This window comes from Aptenodytes patagonicus, chromosome 7 (assembly GCF_965638725.1).
Source record: "Aptenodytes patagonicus chromosome 7, bAptPat1.pri.cur, whole genome shotgun sequence".
In the NCBI taxonomy this organism is placed as follows: domain Eukaryota; kingdom Metazoa; phylum Chordata; class Aves; order Sphenisciformes; family Spheniscidae; genus Aptenodytes; species Aptenodytes patagonicus.
This window is the reverse complement of record NC_134955.1, coordinates 48202027-48225458: the sequence shown is the minus strand read 5'-3', so window position 1 is coordinate 48225458 and position 23432 is coordinate 48202027. Positions and strand designations below refer to the sequence as shown.

General features: G+C 46.6%; 1 protein-coding gene across 3 annotated transcripts in view; it reads right to left on the bottom strand.

Annotated features, from left to right (window-relative positions):
* The window catches only part of ADCK1 (aarF domain containing kinase 1), an 80527-nt gene extending 57641 nt beyond the window's left edge, over positions 1 to 22886 (bottom strand). For 2 of the 3 annotated variants that reach the window (XM_076345191.1, XM_076345193.1), the window contains exons 1-3: positions 22845 to 22886; positions 19220 to 19357; positions 14913 to 14996 (exon numbers count right to left, since the gene is read on the bottom strand). In XM_076345191.1, coding sequence (XP_076201306.1) covers positions 14913 to 14996; positions 19220 to 19345 — 210 coding nt within the window. In that variant the 5' untranslated portion in view covers positions 19346 to 19357; positions 22845 to 22886. The remainder of the gene's footprint in view (positions 1 to 14912; positions 14997 to 19219; positions 19358 to 22844) is intronic. The other variant, XM_076345192.1, reaches the window with a different exon arrangement.
* Positions 22887 to 23432: the final 546 nt, after the last annotated feature.

The window sequence follows — 23432 nt, the reverse complement described above, 5'->3', positions numbered from 1 at the left end:
TTTTCAAACCTAGGCCAGCCCATTTCACACTGAACAGACATGCAAGCTCCCACCCTCCGAGCCATCAGGCCTCTGAATTTCCATGCACAAGTACACACAGACATTGACCTCCCACCTGCACTACACATACTCCCATGCTCTTCCCGCTAATACCCTGATTCACAACATGGTTCCTAACAATCCATACAGGTGACTAAGGGGTGGCCTAGCAACAAAACCCTAGTTTGAGATGCCACTCGATTCAGGAAACATTTATGCTGGGCTGAGGTCCGTCTCTTCAGGCAGTTACTTCCCAAGCTGCTCTGAGAGGAGGAAGCAGTGGTGCTCGACCGCAGCGTGGAACACCAGCAGTCACCTTGCTGAACCCTGCCCTTGCTGCCTGGTGCATGCACAAACAGCGCCAATAGCCTGCTCGTGTTCCATCTTCATTTCGCTCCAAGCTCGGTCATTTGTGCTCTGATTATCTCTCATTACTGACGACCTTGCTGTAATGAGTTTTAATCTGCCTCGTATTAATTAGAAACATTTTCATTAGCCAGCTCAATTTTAGGTAAATAGCTAATAGAAGCAACTGAGCTGCAATTAGTTATCTGTGGGGCAGTTCAGGAGAAAAATCAGAAGGGAGCAGCTGTTTCCCCTCTAGACACCTCTGTGATATAATGCACTATTCTGTCTAAGTCTCCTGAGCAGGGAGAACAAGGAGCACAGAGAAGGGATGGTCAGAGAGAAGGGGAAAATAACATGCTAAAATAACTGGGACATAGCACTTCTATGGCTATGGCATTACCTGCCTATTCTCTCCCACTAACAGTTCCAGATCAAACTGTTCAATATGGGAATCTGAGAGTCAAGCTGAGTCCTTTACACCTACAGATATCACCTCCAGTGAACAAGGTTCTGCTCTTGAAGCTGTTTTACCCTGAGGGGAGCCCTCTCCAGAAGGCAATACCTGTGAGTGCACAACAGGTCCTTCACACAGGCTCTTTTGGGGCATGTACACTTATGTGAACGGTACTTACACAAGGATAAGATCAGATCAGATTTGCATGAGAATGAAGGACCAGACCTATATATACACAGATGTATACTACTTGCAAAGTCAGCAGGTCCCCAAAAGTGCCCTCAGTGCCTTGTTGTCCTGATAGGGTTGGTATACAAAGAGATCTGTCCTGTGCTTTGTTGCAGAGCACCCATGGAGGATAGGAAGGCATTCAACAGCACGGCTGCAGAAGGCACAGAGACATTTACAGAAGCCGCAGTGAAATTAGGCACATGTCTCGATCCATTGATCACAGTGCCTGCAGCTCCTGTTACGGAGGCAGGTGAAATGATAATAAATTTGACATAGCATCTCTCAAAATCTTGCTAACAAAATTAATTCAGCTCAGCTTGGATCAGACCATGTGGGATGGCAGTGAAAGCAAGCTGAGGGCTGTAAAGACACCATCTTATATGACCTTGTGTTTAGCTGTGATGGGGGGCTCCCAGCCATCAGTCTTATTAAACCCTGTTTTATTTGCTATTTTCAGTTGCTATAAGGAACAAGATCAACTGAGATGTGTGTTACATTCAGAAGTGTTCCCTAAACAGGAGCTGCTGACACACCCTACAGAAACCGTAGACTATTGAATAAACAGCAAGAGATGATGTTGTGCAGCAAAAATGACCTGAAGGGAGAACACTCCCCAAACAGCTATGTCCACGTAAGGAGACCCTGGGAAGGCAGTAACATGGGAAGTGAGGGCTGGTCCTGGGCCGTGGGGAGGGTGGGGGAAAGAGCTCAAACAAGGCCACAGTAGGAATTAGTTGTCACTGAAGCTCATACAGTGATGGCTATGCATAGGGAGGCTTTGCATCGGGGAGAGGGGTGTAGAGATGGTCTCGTCACTTAAAAAAAGATCTGAAGTCCCAGATAGAGTAGAGAGAGCAAAACAAACAAGGAAAAGTACATCAGGAGCTACTGCAAGACAGATGAACCAGTATGGTATAAACGAGAAAGAGTTTCATGATTTGTCCTCAATAATAAAACCAGATGGTGCCAAGAAGGCTGACCTGGTAACATTTTCCAACTACTCAAGAGGTCAGACACTGTAAACGGGAAGGGAAACATACAGGGTGTTACTAAGGTTAATGAAGAGGTGGAAGATGAGATGAAATGAGTATCAAGGGAATCTGTTCAATGCTGAATATTCCTGGCCTTCAAAGCAAAGTGAAGGATCCTAGCAGCAGAGATGAGGATGGACATCTGATAGTCTTTTCCCTTAGTCCCCACACCACATCCTGCCATAAAATGGAGCTGGAAAAGCCATGGAGTCCACAGGAAGCACCGACAGACAGAAGATACACTGAAAGACACACTGAAAGGTGAGGTTTTTCAGGATGCATGGCCCAAGCACAGAAGGAAAAATGGAGAAAGCTCAGCTAAGTCCCATCTAGTTCAGCAGCTGAGGGTCAAGACGGGGTAGCTTCACACAGTCTACTCTCACAGTGTGGGTGTGCAGGGAAGAAGGAAGCACAGAGGCAGCTGTTGCAGCTAGAGGGAAGAAATCATCACATCCACTTTGTCAACGCCGAAGAATCTGGGCTGACATTTTTCTCTTCCCAACAGCTGAATCCCACCCTACCAGCTGCACGTCACAGCTGACCTCCAGTCAGGACCTATCTGAGTCAACGTCAGGCGATTAAACTGTGCAACAGCAGCTTCTCCCCCTTGTACATATGCAACTTCTCTCCTGGCAGGTCACTCCAACAGCCAGGGGAGCAGAGCAAGCAGGCTCCTCCTCTTACAGCCACACAGATGGGCACCAGCGTTTAGCTTGGTCACAGAACCCAGAAAGAAGGGATCCCACTGCAGCTTCTCTAGAGATCTCAATACATTCCCTTACCAAACTGACAGAGGCAGATTCCTTTCCCTTTCTTTAATCTGAGAAGCTCTGACCTTTAAAGTACAGACCTCTTCCCACAGGAACAGGATGCCTGAAGAGGAGAGAGACAGTAACACATGAAATACCTAGAAGTGTGATTAAATTGGATTGACGAGGAAGTCAGGAAAGATAACAACCATGGGATTACGCTGTCAATTCCAAAAAAATGCAGTGACTGTCATAGCACTGCATCCAACAGATAGAGAGTGGCTGCAGTGCCAGTAAGTCATCATCAACGGCAAAGTACAGTTCTACTCTAAAAAGTGCCTATGTTGAAAAAAAAAAAAAAAAAATAAGCCACGAAGAAATGTCCCCGTTACTCAGCAGGTCTGTTCCCTTCTGGGTATCAGGCAGAGTTGCTGACTTCAGTGAAATATATATATATATATATAAAAATTACTCCAGCTTTTTCAACCAGTTAACACCACACAGCTCCACACCAAGAAAGGCAGCTGGTGTCTATTAGCATCCCAGCAATGTCACCACTATGGGAGACTGAGCTGGTGTCTCTTCTGATTCATGCACAATCAATAGACTTGTTAAACTGCAATTAGAAGGTCAGATCCTTCCTTGCAGCCACTCCTTTGCTTTCTCACTGAAAACAATAGGTTTGTGCAGGTGCCAGTGGAAGCAGAATTTGGAAAAATGGGCTTATGTGGGTGCGAGTGAAGGTAGCATTTAGTCTACTGAATCCTTACGGCTGCTAGGAACACAAACAACAGAGAGAATCTATATTGGCTTTGAGGGTGCCACTTAAAAATAGCATGAGACAGCAGTTTAATAAAGTAAAACGTATGAATATTTGACATGGCACCACACTGAGATGAACAAAAGGAGAGCCCAGGTGAGGCCGCATGTTGGTTATTCATTATCCAGACTAGATTACTTTTGCTCCCACAATAAGAAGAAGGAATTACCCCCAGCAGTACCAGAGGCAATTGCCTTTATTGCAGCTGGTATCACAATGAACAATATTGTACGTGTCTCCCCTGCACTTGGCTGTGGCTCACCAAGGTTGTGAAGGGAATAAAACTGAGGTCGTCTTATATACAATTACATACTCAACATTTTGCCCTTTCCATTGCCAGTTGTTGAGTTTTCCCTCTCATCTAAGAAATTAATGAGCATCCACAAGGCAGGGATGCTGCATTTGTAAATGTCAAACATATTATAAGAACCTAGAGTAAAACAGTCAGTAAAGCTGTTGGATGTCTTGTCTCATTCTAATTTTAAGAAAACGGAGTGTCCCTCTACGTGCAGACTCACTGTCAGCCGTTATTTTATTTACAAGCAATTGGGTGCAACAGGAAAAATTATCAGTGCATGGGGAGTTGAGCCAAGAAGAAAGGGAGCAGAAAGCCTCCACCTCCAGGTTACCTATCCCATCCAGGATCAAAGTGACCAGTCAATAGTCTTTAAGAGTGGTTCAGCCTAGGAAATTATAAAATAGATACCTGCGCAGTTGCCTGTGGAGGAATACCCCTACCCTTATCCCCCACCCTTCCAGAGGAGCAACTACAAATAGCAGGAAATGGGCTTTATCAGGTAGAAATCTAGGGTGGATTTTTCCTTAATGTATGAGATGCTGATTACCACAGATCACCTATGCAAGTATCCCAAGGGGCAGGGTAAGGAAAGCCTGGTCCATCACTACCCAGTTACAACTTCTTTGTAGAAAAAACTGCAAATCGGGCAGTGTTTGCCACAATTTAAAAAAGAAAGCGCCATCTAGGAATCCAGAGGTTTCAGTTTGAATCTCATGTGAGCAAAAGTCAAGGTTCCTTTGTCAAAAGGGGGAGAATCTGGTGTAAGAGGCTAACACTGGACAAGAGAAAACAAAGATGACACTGCAGTGAAGATAATAGGCAAGAGACAATCTCCATCAACACGCTAGTCAAAGACAGCTGATTTCTAATGTTGACTAGAAGGTAAATAGTAAACTCAAGACAAAAGGCCTATCACAACGGCAATCAGTACAAAACCTGATGGAAAAATAATACAGACAAAGCTCCTCCAAAGAATCAGCCCTTGGTGGCAAAATACAATCACTGTGGATAGTCCAAAGACAAAATCTGCACGCCAAAAAGGACTGTAGAGAATTAGCACTACACAAGATGGATGTGAAGCAAAGCAATGAAAAGAAATCAAATGCTAGTAATCCAAAAGTAATGCTATCTATGACTTCTAGCCTCATATAATTATTTTATTAAAGCATTTGCATACTCCACACAGAGATAAAGAAATCCCATGAAGAAGGATGAAGTCACAGTGAAACAGGGAGCTGATGTCTGCAGGCAGAGAAGATGGAAAATGGGATAAACGTGGTCTTGGTTTGGTCTCTGGAAAAGAGTGGAGCTTCACTGTCCTCTCATTAAGATCATGGCTCGAAAGGGCACTGTGCGTTGATTACCACAGAGGATGTGTTCCTTTCCTGGCCAGGGACAGAGTGTACAAGCACTGGGCTGGAGGTGATGAACTCTGTTTAAACATCTGCCTGACAACTTGAGTGAGATTTCAAAGAAGGTAAAGCTGAGAATGTGAACAGGCCTCCTCCAGTAGGCTTATTTAAATCCAGATTATGTCTATTCTGGAGCCTAAAATAGACTCCTTTTTAATCATGGGCTCATCAGCACCTGGGATTCACTAGCATCCCATAGTAGCCAGTCAGCTATGAGACACATATCTAACTGCCTCTTTGAAAGCACAGTTACCAAGCCCACATAAATTGCTGTCCTGACTACACATAAGTTGGGTGAGCTTCTAAACACAGCCATGAGCAATCCAGGTATTTCAAACTCCTCCTCCCCCGGGCTTTGACAGAACACTTCCGTCACAGGGAGGCAGGGTGCCTCAATCACCTCCACTACAGGAAGGCAGCCATCTATGGGCCACATCACAACAGTCCCCAGAAAGCACCCCTCAAGAATAATTTGGGGCAGGTAGTCTGCAACTTCCAGGGGGACAAAGGCAGGCAGAACATCATTGGCCACTTGGAATTCAACCAGCACATCAGATCTGACCTCCCTGACACAGGGAACCCTTAGTGGCCATAAAGCAGTCTGGATAATGACTTTATGTCTTGTTCTAAAATCCATCAAATCCGCAAGTCCAGCATTCCTTACTTCCAAGCCTTCATGATACTGCTCAACCATGACCCAGACAGAAGACGTTGGTCCAATACCAACCATGAAGACCTCCCCTCCATATGCCAATGCCCAGACTCAAGCTCATTTTGGCACATGATATTGAGAAACCAAAAGCTCAGTAAAAGCAAGCTTGGAAACCCACTCTATACTCTAGTCCTAGTTTTGCAAATCCCCCATTTCCAACAAAATATGCGTTGGCTTACAGAGAAGCACATGTTTCTAGCAGTTATACGGGAGCTGTTAGTTTTTACTATTCAGTTGCCTGAAAGAAGAAAAAGAAATCTCCTCTGTTGGCCTATTAATCTGTCATAACAAGATTCTTCATAATTAATTTGTCCCTAAGAGTTGCCTTGTAACGGTAGCGAGAGAATATTTCAGGAATGGCAATTACCTCTGGTGTCAAAATGACGAGGAAAACAAATGTTCAACCATCAACAAAATGCAGTGCCTTTTCCACTCCCACCCGATGGTGGGTGACAGCACTGCACATCAGAACTACAGTGCAGTTAATTACTAGGCATGTTGCAATTGAGAATTCATTTCCCCTCTCAAGATGAAATTTGTTGAGCTATGCAGGTGGAAGGAGGGGCATCTGCCACTGGGATGGGGGCTGTATGGGGAAGTGCTCTTATCTATACATATCTTCTTCTTTAATTTACTACACATACGTCCAACAATTACAAGCAGTGAACACTTCTTAAAAATATTTAAAGGAACATTCCTTCATTAGCTACACATACGTCCCACCATTTCAAAGATTTTGCAAAAAGACAGAGCTTGACTTCTTCGTTGTTGCTTGCTTTAAACTTAGTATCTTTCAAATTAAAACCACATGCCTGCATTAGTCTTTCGATACTAATACGAAATATAATGGGTTTCTAGGCTGTTTGTAAATAGAAGAATTCCTTGGGCTGTGAGCTCATCGGATTTCAGCACGTTACAGAACCTGATATCTGACTGTTTCTGGAGTGAGATTTCCAGGAACGAAGCTAAGGCACGCACACTGTGGAGCTCGTCTCTCCAGGTGAGGGCCAAGCTCTGCCAGTGCTGGGAATCCTACTCCAGAAAGGGACTGGGAAGGGGAAACCTGCTGACTCAGCTGCCATTGACACAGGTGTGCAAAGCCACAGCCTGGAAGAGCAGTCCTGCCTGGGGCTGGCGATGAATGCACCCAGTGCCTGGGTCTCAATTTTCTCAGAAAACTAAGATTGTGGCAAATCTTTGCCACATGAGTTGCTAATGAATGTAAGACCTGGTAGGGTAAGTCTGTACCCAATCTGACAGCGGCATGGCCAGGGCCAGGGAGGTGGCAGCCAGGGCTAAGGCATCAGTGGGGAGAGGTAAGGGAAGAGCTAAGGGCACAGCTGGGGCAGGCTGCAGGAGAATCAGGAGGGCAGGAAGCTGATTCAGGCCTGGTACAGGATGGCAGCGCAAGTGAACAGAGAGGTCAGCTGTGCAGGGCTAGCGAGGGAAGCTGCATGCATTCAGATGGGGATATACCAGGAGAGGTGCATGCGTGAAGCTGCTTCTGCCTGCGTTTTGCTCAGTCCTGAGCCAGATTACCAAGCACTTGCTACCCTAAAATCAAAACATAGGTTTAAAAGAATCAAACATCACCCTCACTCCTGGTACTGACTCAATCCCTAGCCTGTGATCTCTGGGGCCAGTGGAGTTTCTCACTCCCCATCGCCCAGGAGCCATCCTTTCTTTCCAACAATGTTCCCCAGTCAAGGATCACCACTCCGTATATTGGCAGTGAATAATTCCCAATTCAGACTGCCACAGTAAAACCTCAGCTTACTGCAAGAAACAGAAGCAGGGAAGCTGTCCTGGAGAGGAAAAGGAGAGACAGAACAGGCGATACCAGAGCACTCCAGAGATGAAACAGCTCCTGCTGGGCTCTGGAAATGCCTAGCTGTGCTGCCTGACTGTGAACCCAAAGGAAAGGGCCCAAAGGAGGAAAGTGTATCTTCCCTACTTCTCTTCACACAACAGTCCTACGATAAACAAATGGGAGTGCAAAGCCTGCTGCCCTTCAGCAATCCTGCAAAAGCCAACTTGTGTTCAGTGCAACCCTACAATAACAAACAGGCTGCACAGTTAGAGTTCACAGGCAACTCAAAACAAGTACATTTTCAAACAGAGACTGCAGGGGCAGTAAAGACATTTTAGGAGCTAGGGGGTTTTTTTGAAAAGCAATTCTGCTAGTGACCTTTTCAGTGAATTTACCTCTAAATTCAGCAAAGCTGGCAAGACAGTAAATGGATCCAGGCTTGGCAGGAGACATTTCATAAAGCACTGTGCATGTGTGTATATGTGCAGGCTCACAGGCAGATTCATTGTTAAAGTGAAGCTAGGAACAGAGTGGAGGCTGTATAAAGATGACCCTTGTCACTATGTTTATCTGTTCCCTGTGGGCCCCTTCCAAGTCACATCAACTCAGTACACTGACAAAAACAAGTTGTTACTGGTGTCAGACCTGCCAAGATGATGCTGCTGCAGAGGAAGGAGCAGCAAGCTGCTCTGAATGGTGCACCATCAGCGGAATTTGCAGCCACTGAGACAGGACTCTCAAGTTAAAAAAACGAAAACAAACAAAAAAAAAGAAACCCCAAACTAATTCTATGGGACCAAAAGTAGGCTTAACTAAGCTAGCAGTGAATGTGATTACCATCTTGGATTCACTCCTCCAAAGCCATCTTTGAACTTTTGACTCTGTCTTGGAAGTGGCTATTTCAACAGAAGCACTCACACCCTGAACACACAGGCACACGTCTGCAGGCAGACAGATGTGCCTGTCCAGATGTACAAAAATGCAGACACTTGCTCACATCAGCAGATTTCTAGGCAGGTCACCTGAACACCCTAGTCAATAAAGTGAAGAGTAGCTTCCAAACCTGGTACTGAACTTTACATTTTGTTTCGTTCCTACACTAAATCAGCAACTGCTCCAACTCAAGAGAAACATAACTTCCTTTCTTCCTAGTCCCCAGGGCTTCCTCAGCCTGGCAGAGTCCTGTCTGGCCCTGGGGCACCGGATGGAGGAAGACAGCAGGGTTGCCTTCAGAGACACCCCTCCCTCAAGTATGTAAACAGGATGGTCCCCACATAGGTAAAAGTGTTTGCCTGGAACCCACTAAGACGCCTTCAATGTTGCCAAGAAGTCCGGAGAAGTGTTTGCAAGACACCACCCACCACAGCAATTCCCTCAACACTGACTTAACAGACTAAATGAAGACACTGGCTTGACAGGTAAGATAATCGTGTGCTACCCTCTAGCACATTCTTTTATCAGATATTCTTTGGGGAGAATGTGATAAGGTCACTGGTTTAGCAGAGCAAATCTACAGTATTCAGTCCTGCTCTGAAATTCCAGCCTGGCCTGATATGTGAAATATCCTTTGCACGCTACACCAGTCTTTTCACTCCTGTTTTTACATCTCTGTACTCTTAATTTGGGGTCCTTCAAGCTGGTGTTTCATTGCAAGCTCACTACAGTAACCTTAGAAAGGGGAACAGAATCCACAATATGGGTCCTGTTAAGGGCTCAAAGGACAAACAAAACTGAGAAACCCAGTTTGCCATTGCAAGTACTGATGTGTCTCTATCCCCAAATGAATCTTTTATGTATCTATTTTTTCCTAGTCTCAGATAAGATTATTTAAATTCTCATGCCAGCTGTCTTCCTATTTTTAAAATAGGTAAAGCACTGGCTACCTGTCAGCTCTACTGATTTTACAGGTGGTCTCCAACAACCAAGTCATATAAACTGGCCAGTAGTTCAAGGCTACACAGTCCTTCATTAAGAAACAGTCCTTCATTAAGAAAACATCCCTTCTTAGGGCCTGATCCAAAGTCAATGGGACCAGCCTTAAGTTACTTAGAGTGGCATCCTAAGCAATTTGTGCTTTTTGTTTCCTTCCTGCTTTACACAGGCCTTCAACCCTCTGAGAAATCCTATGTGCATATCTATTTGCACCACCCACATCTAGGGTGAAAATCTAGGCAAACAAATAAATCTCAACCATGAGCTCTTCAAAGAAGATACCATCTCTTGCCATATCTCTGGCCTTTGCACTGCCGAGTGTTCATTTCACATTGGGACTCAAGGCATAGTCCAAACACTACATAAAACAAGATTATTTCTTCACTTTCCATTTGCTCTTTTTATAGTGCTTCTCATGGTGCAGGCTCCTTGCAGCCTACATCCTTCAAGGGCTTCCTAATGGTTTCCTCACTGTACCGGCTGAGATGTTCTTCAGATATTCCTCTGACTATTATGTACCTCTTCAGCAGCTATAAGGAAGCAAAGTAATGAGGTCTTCAGGGATTCAAATGAAAAGGGATAGCCCCACCTGGAGGAGAGAAGGCTAAATGCTCCCAAGGCACACAGTTTCACTCCTGCTGGGGAGATGCAAGATGCAGGACCACTTAGGCAAGTGGTGTGCCTGACACCTCACACTCATGCTCTTGGAGTAAAGCACTTCAGGGACAAGGGTGCACAGCTAGGAAAAAAAAGTGCAATAAATGAGGCACTGCCTCTTTCCCCTCACTTCTCTCCTCCTTCCTCCTCCAAAAATGTCACAGTGAGATGGCCCATCTCTCTGAATAAACCACTGCAGAGGACTGAAGAACATCCTGTTTTATAAGCACACATCCCAAAAAAAATGGACCTTCCTAATGCTACAAAATTAAAACCTAGAGATGCTGTGGCCATAATGTTCAGCTGACACCACTCTAGAAAGCAGAAGGAGGAAAAGGAAGTGTCTTATAATTATAAGATTTATTTTATAGCTTGTTATGTGTTTTCAGCGCAAAGCTTTCATGCTTTATGTGTTGGCAAGAAGTTTGCTAGACAGCAGTGCTCAAATGTAGAGTCATCAAGCCACCAGCTGGCCCTGCTAGTAACTTTTTTAGACTGCATGAGCGTCGACCATGCCTTTTAGATGAAGCGATACCCTGGGGAGCACATAACAGGGCAACCTAAAACGATGAGCTCAGGGACTGTGGATGGGCTGTGAAGCTCTTCACCTCTATTACTGGTTCCCATTTAGCTTGGTGACAGAAAGTCACTGCCACCTAATGGCTATTCCGTGTCTCCTAGGGAAGTTCATTTGCTTCTTCTCGCTCCGGTTCACCACAGGTTGAAGCACAGGCAAAGACAGCCACCACCACACACACTGGCTGTGGTGTAGAACAGCCCACGGTCCCCATTCACAGTTGCCTTGTTGAAGGAATGCCATGGAGAGCTCCTGGGGATTTCTCTCTGCAGATGCAGTCCACCTCCATCACGAAGAAACTATTTTAGGACATAACTTCCTATTATTTAAGGCACACAGCGTTACTGAATCAAGAGGGAAGTCCAAAGACACAGGCTATTTTGTTGGTCTGAACTATCCAGAAACTGTCAGTTATTTTTTAAAAACACACGCACGCATACACTCACTCATTTTCTTTCCAGGATCCTTCAGTCAGACAACTTCACTATGAGAGCTTGTTTTGAAAACACCCACCCCACTATGAGAAGCAAACACAACAAATGCCAGGAATAGCCTCCAAGGAGCAAGAAATCGTATTCTGTATAATGATGGCACAAGGTTACGCCTTCCAAATATTTGCCCAGATACTGACAGCCCAATAACCAGGAGTTTGAATGAGAACATCCTCATTCTGCTCTCGAAAGGAGGAAAGTTAATTAACCTCCCCAAATGACTTTTCCCTGACAAAGTAATTCTGTAGCCAAGTTAATTCAAGAATGGATTCCCACTATCTCCCAAGACACCTTGACCACAGATCCCTTCTCTCCTTGCTAGCTCCTCTCCATCAAAAAAATACCTGTATCCACATTCACAGCAGTAATCTTTTGTCTTACATAGGAAAACAACAAAAAAATGCTCTGTTCAAGATTTTCAGCTGTGGCCACTAGTGCCGAAATCTGCAAGATGATCAACCCATTGCAATCCTCTTACTACACTGACAACAACTCAGAAGCCCATTGATGCCAGCCCTTAAACAAACTGCATGTTGTGAGATACCTCCCGACAGACAGCAGGATCAACAGAAATTGATGCCAGCATGTCCTGGTTTTGGCTGGGATATAGCCAAATATATATATATCCCTATATACAGCAATATAGGAAGTGTCACCCAAGACATCCAGGTGCTACGATGAGAGGCACACTCAAAATGTCACAGAGTAGGCTGACTTGAGACTGAGGAGACAAACACTCAAGGAGGCGGAAGAATGTCAGAGAAATGCAGCCCTCTACAGAATAAAATGGTTTGTTGAGAAAGCAATAGGTAAGGAAATGGCACTGTGCAGGCTGCCCTCCTTCCTCCTCTGACACAGTACAAGCAGGGGCAGAAACGGGAAGAAATGTCCAAGCTTACATGTGCAAAGATGGCCAGAATCATTTAATGAAATAGACATGAAGTAAAGAAAGCTCTTATCTCCCCTAATGCTCCTGACACTAGACCTACAGACATCCAATGTCTTGGGGCTAACCATGGCTACCACTGGCCTTGACATCAGTACACTGGCATTATCACCATATGCAGGATAAAGGCAGACACCCCAGGAAAGGATTCCTAAATCAGGAAAAAGATCAAGTTACCTATGTGGTCCAGCCACCAGTGGTGAGATGAAGCAACCACTGGGATGGACATAAAGCCTGACCTTAAGCAGGTTTATCCCTGCTACAGGCAAGGGCAGGAATGGAAAAGACAAGACATCTTTTCTCATGACTGCTGCTGAGGAGGTGCTGTGAGTGCCATCAGGAAGGTCGATTCTTGTATCTCCTAGCTGGTAGAACCAGAGAGAGGCAAGCCAACCCCAGGGACACACAGTGAATTTCCAGCTACTGCTTTCTGCCTCATGGAGAGTAGTAAATACACCCCTAATCTGCTGGCTATAAAAAGGTGCTGAGAACTGAGTGGCTGAGAGCATTAGCATCAAAAGCAGCCCATGAGAGACAGAAAAATGGAGTAAGATTTAAGAGAATTCTTTGGAGCTAAGTGGGAACCTGGCTAAAAGCCCCTGGGGAATCCATTTCCTTCTTAATCTGCTTTGCATTTAATTGTTTCCTAACAGCTATGTCCCTGTTTGGCCCCAACAGGCTCAGGGACTGGTGCTGCCACTGAGGCTTCCCATCTCTCATCTGAGGCCATGGGTAATTTAGAGGCTCCAGTTTAATGGCTGACTGGGAATCCATGGAGAACAAGTTAAGCATTATCATTTGCACTGGAATAGCACCCACCAGTATGCTGAATACCAGGAGGAGATGCACAGAAAAAAGTGGTTTTCTACTCCCAGCTGCAAGCCCGTCCCAGACACACATGCAGCTGCACCCCCTCACCAGAAACAGAGGCACAGCAGCTGCACCCAGACCTGCTGGCACTATCTGCGGTCCCAGGGTCACCAAATCCCTGCCTCACAGAATCTCTAAGCACAGCACCAAAAGTGAGGCTGGAAATCAGTAACCAATTCATGCACATACTTAAAAGAAAATTCCAAACTCTCAGCATATGAAGAGAAGGTTAAGCTGGCCTCACTCGAAGGACAGAAAGCCAAGAGAGTACAATGAATGGCTGAGAGCACCAGAGATCTATCCAGAACAGAGGCAAGTAGAAGCAACACCTGGATAAGTATCTTTCACACACAACACTTACCTGGGAGGGGCATGCACATCCTCTTGCCCCCATCCAGTGACTAACTTTTAGTACCAGCTCCAATGGGGGAACTTCTTAAAAGTTATTCTGAGCTAGTCTGAGACCAACAAAATCAGCTCCCACAGTGTTAAGAGCTGCAAGATGGTAAACACTTGGTTGCCATCCACTTAGAGCCGCACTGAGATAAAGGGTTTGGCATGCAATTGCCCAGGCCCAAAAATTCTCCCCTGCCAAGCTGATGCTTTGCTAGCACAAGCACTACAGGGATGTTGCTGAGGAACCCACAAGGGCTGTCACTGTCAGACTCAGTGGTGGCCCTCCATAACACTTGCCAACAGCAGGACAGGCCTCCACAGGCCAACGAGTTTTTGCTAACTCACACTATGCCTGCACCTACTTCCTCCTCTCTGTCTCCCAGCTCATTCCTCTTCATGCAGCCAAAGGCTAGTGCTGGCCATGCCACAGAGTCCTCTTGTGTCTTGCTGACATGCTGCGCTTGCCACTGGCTCTGCCACGCACAGAGGCTGACTCAGCTGGTCTTGGCTGCCAAGCAGGGAGAGCACAGCTCCGTGCAGCGCCAGCAAACAGGGCCCTTTCTGGCTGCCTGGGGCATGAATTGACAAACCATCAAAACCTGCATGACAGAGGTTACTGAAGCCATGAAGAGACACGGCAAAAGGTCAGGAATTTGCAAGGGCTGCTGCAAACTGCTGTCAAATGACAAGCTGTCCACAGCACTGGTAACTCCATAACTTGGGTGTCACTCAAGAAAGCTACAAGCAGCCCTTCTGCAAACCAGGTTTCAAAGGCATGGGGCAGAGACATGGGCAGATGGAAAGTGAAGCTCCAGACTCCAACACATCTGTCTCCAGTTTATGCCAGGGCATCAGTGCCACTCACCTGGGATGAGGAGCTACAGCAGAATGGTTTAGCATCTTTGGACAGGAGAGGATGAGAACAAGCCCAAGGAAGCCTCTCTGCAAACTATCCCAAATACTCTAAGACCATACTGATGATGATGTGCAGCACAGTTTGCCTCTGCTGTTACCAATTTGGTAGAAGGCATATTGAATTATTAAGCTGACAGCCTGATGGTTTGCTTTACAGCAATGGCTTTGGCAACACACCCGTGCCTTGCAGTTTCCGAGGAATGCAGTCCAGTGCTATCACCTACCTGTGATTTGAGGAAGTCATACTCCTCTGATCCGTATGGGACACTCCGAAGGGAGGTGAGGTAGTCATAGGTGATAACTGCTGTCTGCAAATGAAACCAGAAATGTTGAGCAAGCTCTGCAGTTATCTTGGATCACAACAACAAACCTTCTGTTAGGGAGAATGTATGTAGCTTAGGCTTCAGAGTTTTGGCTCCACAGTGGAGTTTACGGTAACAGACTCATAAGAAATTAAATGAAAAGATTTAAATTTCAATGAACGTTTATTGAAAGCAGTGCAGGGACCTCATTGACATATAGTTATTAAAAATAACCAACACTTGGCACTCCTATACTATCTTCCATTTGAGAAGCTCAAAGCATTTTCATAATCTCTGTACAGCACCTTGCACAGCAGACTCCCATTCTCTGTCAGCTTCCACAATAAGGTCTGATGCTAGTAATACAGGCCGTGAAGACCCTGTTTGTGCCCCACCAGTTATGCCATGCTTTATCTTCACACCTCCAACCTGCCTAACCACACTGGTGCACAGTGAGCTCAGTCTGGTAGATGGTTCAGCAGGGCACAGAGTGGCTGAAGACAAGCTCACCGATCCGCACAAGCAGTGGTACTTTTGGGGATATTCAACTGCACAAAGTACTAGAGAGCCGAAGGGTCAGATACCCAATTACAAAACAACAATATGGAGATCCAGCTAAAGCTTATTAGCTAGACATAGCCACAGACAATGCAGTTAGATTCCTAAGTGCCTTGATTTCTAAAAATGGATCTAGAGTATTTCACAATTTTATCCTACAACTAAAGTTCCTCTCTTTCCACAGTCAGCAAACATAACAGAAACATACAGGTCACATTCATAAAGTTTACCTGGGGGGGGAGAAGGGAATGTATACCTAGATGAACCGGTCCACTAACGTGTCATTTGAACTTGCCATAAAGAACCATTTCCATAACTCGGATCTAAAGTCAGATTTCCTCAGACCTCCCTACTAAAGGGGTAGCATCTCATTCTGGGACAGGATACTATCTCCCCCCCCCCTTTCACCACAAACGTGCCTAATAAGGGCATAAAGCACAGTCGATGTAATGTGAAAGCCAGGAAGGCAAGGGGATCAAATCTGATTTGAGACAAAGTTGCTGGAACTGACAATAGGGAAACAGTCAAAAGCTCAGAGATGCATTGAAGAGAGAATCAATCTGGGAATCAGTTACAGACAGACATACTCCTTCCTTGTGGAGGTTAGGTTCCTCACATTTCCTGTTTTCCAGATTGAAAATGGAGCTTTTCAGGCTCTCTTGCCCCTGGTGAACTCAGGAGCTGCACAGCTACGCAGAGTCACATTCAGAAGAAAAATTAAACACTAAATTAGTAGTATGATGATCCTGATAGGCAACTCTGACATTGCCAAATCCCTGCTAGTGTCTGAGACGTATTCCAGCTACAGCACAGAACGTTCCTTCCACATACCCAAAACAACTGGGATACCCTCAAAGAAATATGGCAAATGCACAACTGCTCTGCCAGGTTTCTGATTTTACCAGAACATAGAAACTGTCTGAAACATGATGCTGTCCGGGCCACTGACTTTGTTCTCATCCAAGACTAGTGCTGTCATTTATGTTACAGTGTGAGACTGAATCTCGGAGACATAAAAAGACCTACAAGATCAACCAGTCCCTTCCCTTACAAATGCCAAATCACTTCTTTAACTGATCTTGTATCCAGTCCAGTGTTAAATGTCCCAAAGACTTGGGCTTCCACTTTGTATCAATGAATTCTCAACACCTTACACTCTTCCACCATGCCTAAACTATCCTCAGATCTCACCAGGTCACAGCACAATGTTCCCTCTGAATAGTTGTCTACCCACACATAAGCAAGACCCAGTTCCCTAAACTGAGGCTCAAGAAGAAATTTTCTGCTAGTGCACTTCATCAAGTTTCTTAAGAAAGTCTGCAAAGGACAACTGAATCACTGTGCTTAAAATACAAGCAGACTCAAATCTTTCTAATCAAACTCAGATGAAATCTGTCCATAGTCCTGTAGTTCTAGGTCACGTTTCTTGACCTCCATGTGTTCTTTTCTCCAGGCTTTTGTTTTGTTTTGTTCACCACACCATAACTTGTCTTAAATTTTTGTGTCTGCTGCTGCTGAACTTGGCTCTTAAGGATTGCAACCTCTTAATTACAGCCTGCTTTTGCCTGGCTATGGTCCAATGATTGAATCAAGCATCCAGATAAGAAGCCTGGGCAGGGCTAGTTTGAAGCACAGATGCTTTAGGTCCATGTACATGCCACCAATATCCAAAGTCGCTTGTTTGCTACAGTCTCAGCTTTCACTTACAAAAAGAGTGAGCCCAAGAAGCTGAACTTCTTAGAAATGAACACGTCTAATTGCTCTATTGGCTTCACTCAGTCTATGGCTAAGGAATGAGAGCAGTCTGGGCTGCCAGTGCTCAGATGAGAGCTGACTTCTGCCTTTCCAACGAGGAGCAGACCCCAAGCTGGGAAGGCAGAGGTCACTGGTGCAGCAGGACTAAAGAAGCAACCTAACCATATGCAGTCCTATATAGTAGAGGGAACAGAGAATTCAGAGAGACAGAAAATGTGTGTTTGAAAAGTATACAGACACACAGATATAAACACATGCTGCCATCACCTACAGAACACAGAACATTGGCGGCATGTTTTTGGGGGTCACTGCTTGCAGCTATGGGTGCAGAACCTTCAAATGCATTTAAGACCAGGGCCAGTGAAGTGCTTTACAGCCCATGACTTGTGACTTCCCTGAAGGCAGAGAACGTGAAAGTCAAGCACGTCTTTAGATTCGCCAGCATCTAAAGCAGAGAAAATCACCTTTCCCCTACTTCCTATTAATCAGGAAAGTAATCTCTCACCGTCACTCAAAACACAGACCAACTGCACAGCTTCATCACTACACAGTTCTCACTTATTTTTGTCTTAAACAGAAGACAGCCACAAAAAACACTGGCTTCAAGTAAGATTGGGAAACACTGGTCAAGCAGGCAGAACTCAAGGGCAGATTGGAAAGCCCAGACAGCCTGTATCACAGATTCCTCTCCAGCCACAAGAAGCTGTGTTCCCTCTCCATGCCTCAGCTTCCTGTGCAGTAGAAGGGAGAGAGCTGCTCCCTGACACCAGGCAGCAATGCCTTAGTGTCAGGGACAGAGCACGAAGCTTAGCACTTATTAGCTAAGAAGGAAAGATTACAGTTTGTATTTCTGCCCTCACCCTTTCAAAATAAACACTCATTTTTCACAATAGTTCATGGTGCAGCTTGCATGTATAAACAGCATGGCACCTGAGCCAACCCACAGAGCTTGTTTCTTATTGCATCTGCCCTCAGGAGCTGACTCCCTGTAAAACTCATTAATGAAGTGCTTAAAAGTCATAGAATATGCAGACAGACAGCTGCTTACTACTGGGGGTCTGTAAATGATGGAGATCATGGCCTGAAGTGACAGATGTATAATGCAAGTGAGGTACAGGGGACTGATACCCCCTCCAGAGTCTCTGCTTTCCTTGTTCCTGGCTGCTCATGGATTCATCAGTGAATATCCTCAAGGAGAAGGCAGCCACCTGTTTGGCTGGCAGTCTCCATTCTCAGGTTTTCTGGAGCAGTGATCAACACAAGGGTGAAACAGCGGTGATGCTAGGCAGATGTAGCATTGATTTTACGAATCTGGAAACCAATCCAATCTCAGAAGTACATCATCTCCCATCCTCACTTCACCCTTGCTTTGAGAATGATCCTCAAAACACCTGCCCTCCTCTCCCCAAATCTCTCATACCAAGGGTCACAGGGCAATGGCTACTGTAGCATATCAATACAACAACCACAATACTTACAACAAAATGTTCCAATGTAAAAAATGGCATATGCAGACAAGATGGTTTGAACTAGGTCACTGTTAAAGGCAGCAGGATACCGTACCTGGGTGACTGACCTTGAAGGGTGGCTGATGAAGATGTGGGCCCAAAGTGAGCCCTTGCTCTGAAGGTCCCACCCTATCCAAGAAAGCAGAGACAGTTCTCTGCAGTATCAAACAGTATCTCTGTTTGTTTCTTCCAAAATGCGCAAACGACAGCTCTATTCCTTCTATGCTTTCACCTCTTTTCTCCCCAGTGTGTCAACAACTTGAAGAGCTCCCTATTGACCTTCTGACTCCCGGAGCCAGCTGCCAGTGGAAATGCAGAGAGGGAATGCAGGAAATCCCAAGTTCTTGTGAACCCCAATTCTCTTACCCACCTAGGAATCTTCCTGCACATTACTAGGATGAAACTTACTGTGGCAATGGCTCGGCCCACACGAACAACTCCAAAATCATTGGGATCCAGGAACTTGTTGCCATACAGATAGATGCCAGAAGTGGCTGCCACCAAGGAGGCAAGTTTCAAGACCCTTCGTGCCATGACTGATGAACCCTGCCAAGACACAAAACAGCAACTGTAACATCTGCGAAGGACATAGTGATCCAATGCCTACAGCCCCAAGGGACCTGACAATCCAAGTTTTAACTGCTCCTTTGCTAATGATACATTCCTAGCACTGTCCCCAGCCAAGAGCTCAAGCGATCACGCAGAAACCACACGCAAGCTCTGACTCCACTGCTATTTCTAACTCAAGTGTCTACAGGCCACAAACCCAGAAGTAACTCACTGTGCTAGACCTTGGGCACCCACAACAAAACATTTGTTCATGGTCGCAAAGACTTTACATGGAGAAACAACAGGTGGACAGAAACAAGGGAGCATGTGCTCACCAAAAGTCAATTCTGATCACAGCAATACGCCACCTCTTCACTGCAAATGTTTCGAAGATATCACAGCGTAGGCAGATTGCAAGGGGATAACGGAAGATATAAACAAGCAGGGTTTAAAAAGAGCTCTTGCAACACCAAGAGCACCCAAAACTTGTTGGAAACTCTGCCAGACTAGTTGTTAAAGTGCCTCACTGCTGATGAGTGGTGGGAGAAGAGGCGACGCATCCCTGGAGGCTGCATGCAATGCCAGCAGCCGCTGGCAGACAGCCGCATACAACGCAGGGGATGGGGACCTGATCAGAGTGACCAAGCGAGACTTGTTTTCTCATCAGCACCGTCCTGTTCAAGTGCCAGGCAGGGACTGCAGTGGCAGAACGGACATCTGCAAGGATCAACAGCCTAATTGTGGCTCTGTCACAGGCCCAGCACAGGCCTGGGGTGAGACACTTCTCTCCTTGCTCACTCTTTCTCTGAAAGACAAAGGTGGGGAACAAATGCATTTCCCACACTAAGCACTTTGCAGCACTGTATTCATTGCTTACAGTATATAAAGTAGTATAAACATGTAATTCATTACATGTGATATACATATGATGATTCTTTATGTCACTTTAGAGGATTCAGACCTGAAAAAAAAAATACAAAAGTGTATTTTTCTTCCCTTTCCCTGTGGCTGGTATTGGATAGAAAGTATGATTGACCATTCTTTCTGCTTACACCACGAATCAAGAGGCATGGTTCACCTACTCTGCAAGCACTCAAGAGCACCCTTGACAGAGCGCGGGCTTCTACCCCATCAAGAGGTAAAAGCATGTCCAAAGCATGTTGGGGCGTGTCCAAAGGGCAGCGAAGCTGGTGAAGGGTCTAGAGCACAAGTATTATGAGAAGCCGCTGAGGGAACTGGGGTTGTTTAGCCTGGAGAAAAGGAGGCTCAGGGGAGACCTTATTACTCTCTACAACTACCTGAAAGGAGGTTGTAGCGAGGTGGGTGTCGATCTCTTCTCACAAGTAACAAGCGATAGGACAAGAGGAAACGTCCTCAAGTTGCACCAGGGGAGGTTTAGATTGGATATTAGGAAAAATTTCTTCACCAAAAGGGTTGTCAAGCATTGGAACAGGCTGCCTGGGGAAGTGATTGAGTCACCATCCCTGGAGGTATTTAAAAGACCTGTAGACATGGTGCTTAGGGAGATGGTTTAGTGGTGGACTTGGCAGTGCTGGGTTAACGGTTGGACTTGATGATCTTAAAGGTCTTTTCCAACCTAAACGATTCTATGATTCTAAGATAGATTCCACTAATCCTCCGACTCTTAGACTTGATTGAGAAACTTTCCTACTTCTCTCTGTGAACCTTTAGCGGGGTCAGTCTAGCTCGTGCCTTTTCTCTTGGAAGCCGTGTAAACCAAAAAACACAGGCAGTGACACAGGTCAAGCCTTTCAAAGCAGTTCACAAGAACACAATCAGCGAAATAGGCTAATATAACACAAGAGACCTCTGTACATGAACCTTAGCTAAACTTTATTTCCTTTTATTTCCTTACAAGCCCTAGGTAACTTTGAGGTAGAAAAGCCGAGATGTATTCTGCCAGCGCCAGTCAGAGCTGCCTGCAGCACCCCAGCTCCTTCTCCTGTCAGTAGGCATAGCTGGCTGATCAGGACTCCTCTGAACCTACGATCAAACTCAAGACAAAATAAACCTGGCCCCTTCACTGCAGCCAAATGAATACGAACTTCCCCAAAAAAAAGCTGCCCTCCTCCCCCTGCCCCACTGAAATTCTAGAAATTTTGGGGCTTCGTCCGGGAGGACTGATCTCTTTTGTAGAGAAATCTCTTGTATCCTCTGTCACCTTCAAAAACCATTTTCTGCAAAGTGTTTTAATTAACCCATTTCTGCTCCTTGTACATTTTTGTATAATTTCATTTATTGGAAAGTGAAACATGCAAACAGTGACTTTTTTTTAACACAGAAAATATGCCTCTCTTTTTCATAATTTTTCCTTCACCTTCTTTATTACTAAAAGAACATTTGCTTGAAAGCAGGGTGCAAGTCCATCTGTTCTTGCATCTTATTCCTACCTGAAGCTATAATCTGCAGTTCATGACATCACATCTATTGCCATACCCGCCAGCTGTACATCACAAACAGAAGATGGGAACTTTAGGTAGCAAGTAAACAGGCAGAGGAGCTCTTCAGCAACAAAGTTCCTGCTTTCATGCTTAATGTGTTGTACCAATAAAAAGGGAAGAATTAAAACCCCTCCAGTATAAGGTACAGAAATTGAATTGTCAGAAATCAATTGTATTTCAAAGTTTTGCATAAGGTGTCGAGGAGCCTTTTCCATGTAAATGAGCCATTACAACACCCCTAGGGGCATCTCAAAGACCCCGTCAGCTGTGAAATACGCCTCACGATGTCACTGCCTCTCGTTATTAAGGCCTGCATCGATGAATCACCTCCCGCTCTTCTTTCACCTAGGTAAGCTGGCTTCTTTGACTTTCACACAACTTCACACACCTAAGGTGCCCTTTCCTTACAGCCGGGCGCCATGCCTCTCCGAATCCCACTCGGGGGAGCCGGGACGGACCGGAGGTTACCAGTGTTCTCCCAGAGCCCCGGAGGTGACTCCCTCGAGGCCCACCACCGCCACCTGCCCAGGCGGCAGCGCTGCGCGGGAGATCGCGCTCTCCCGAGGCCCAGGGAGCGGTCGGGGGCGCTGACCGCCCCCGAGGGCCGCCGCAAAGCCCCAACGGGGCCGATTCAGCCCCCCGAGCCCGCGTCCGCCGCCGTAGCAGCGGGGCCCGAGGTCTCCCCGTGAACGACGCGAGGGGCCGGCTCCGGCTGCTTTCGGTTCTCCTTCAGGCGTGCCGTGCCGTGCCGCGCCTCCCGGAGCAGCGCCCGCGCCCCCCCCCGCCGAGCCCTGCGGCAACCGGGCTTCCGCCCCCGGGGCCTGCAACCGCCGCCTGGGCCCGGGCCCCCCCCGCCCGGCGGCACCAGCCGGGGCGCGGAGGGGCCGAACCGGCCCGAAGCGCCCGAAGCCGCACCGGGGGAGTGGGAAGGCAGCGAGAGTGCGGGTCCCTCCCCGCCGGACCCTCCCCGGCCTCCAGCACCGCGTCGACCCCTCCCGCCGGCGCACGGAGCCGGCACTTACCGCCTCGCCGGCACCGCCGCACTTCAACTCCCGCGCGCCCAGCCGCCTGCTCCCCCTCCGCCTCGCACATGGTACGGTCCTGCCCCGCGCGGCATGCTGGGACATGTAGTCTCCGGCTGCGGCCGCTCGGAGCAGCGGGGGCGCGGCGGGACTGCGAGGGGCAGCCCCTGGGCGAGCCCACCGGGGAGCGGTGGGGGGGGCAGCCAGGCGGGTGCTGCGCACCGGCAGCCCCCGGGCTGCTCCAACGCCTCTGCCGCAGCTGCAGGGGTGCGTGCTGGTCCCCCTCGCAGTTACAAAAGAGGAGGTGGGCGGGCAGCACCCTCCAGTTCAGTGTACAACAGGGTAACACAATCTCCGCTTTATCAGTGGGGCTCCCAGCCTGGCACAGGTGCCCAGAAAAGCCATCTCCTGTGCTTCTGAAAAAAATCTCAGACTTTATGATATTTTAATTGGTTTTCAATGTTTGCTCACTGAAAGCCCTGCAGCAGGGACAAGATATGTATATATGTATGTGTATATACATATATATATCAGAAATCATGAGAGAGGGTAGAAATACCAAACTCGGATATCACGGCACTCCCTTTC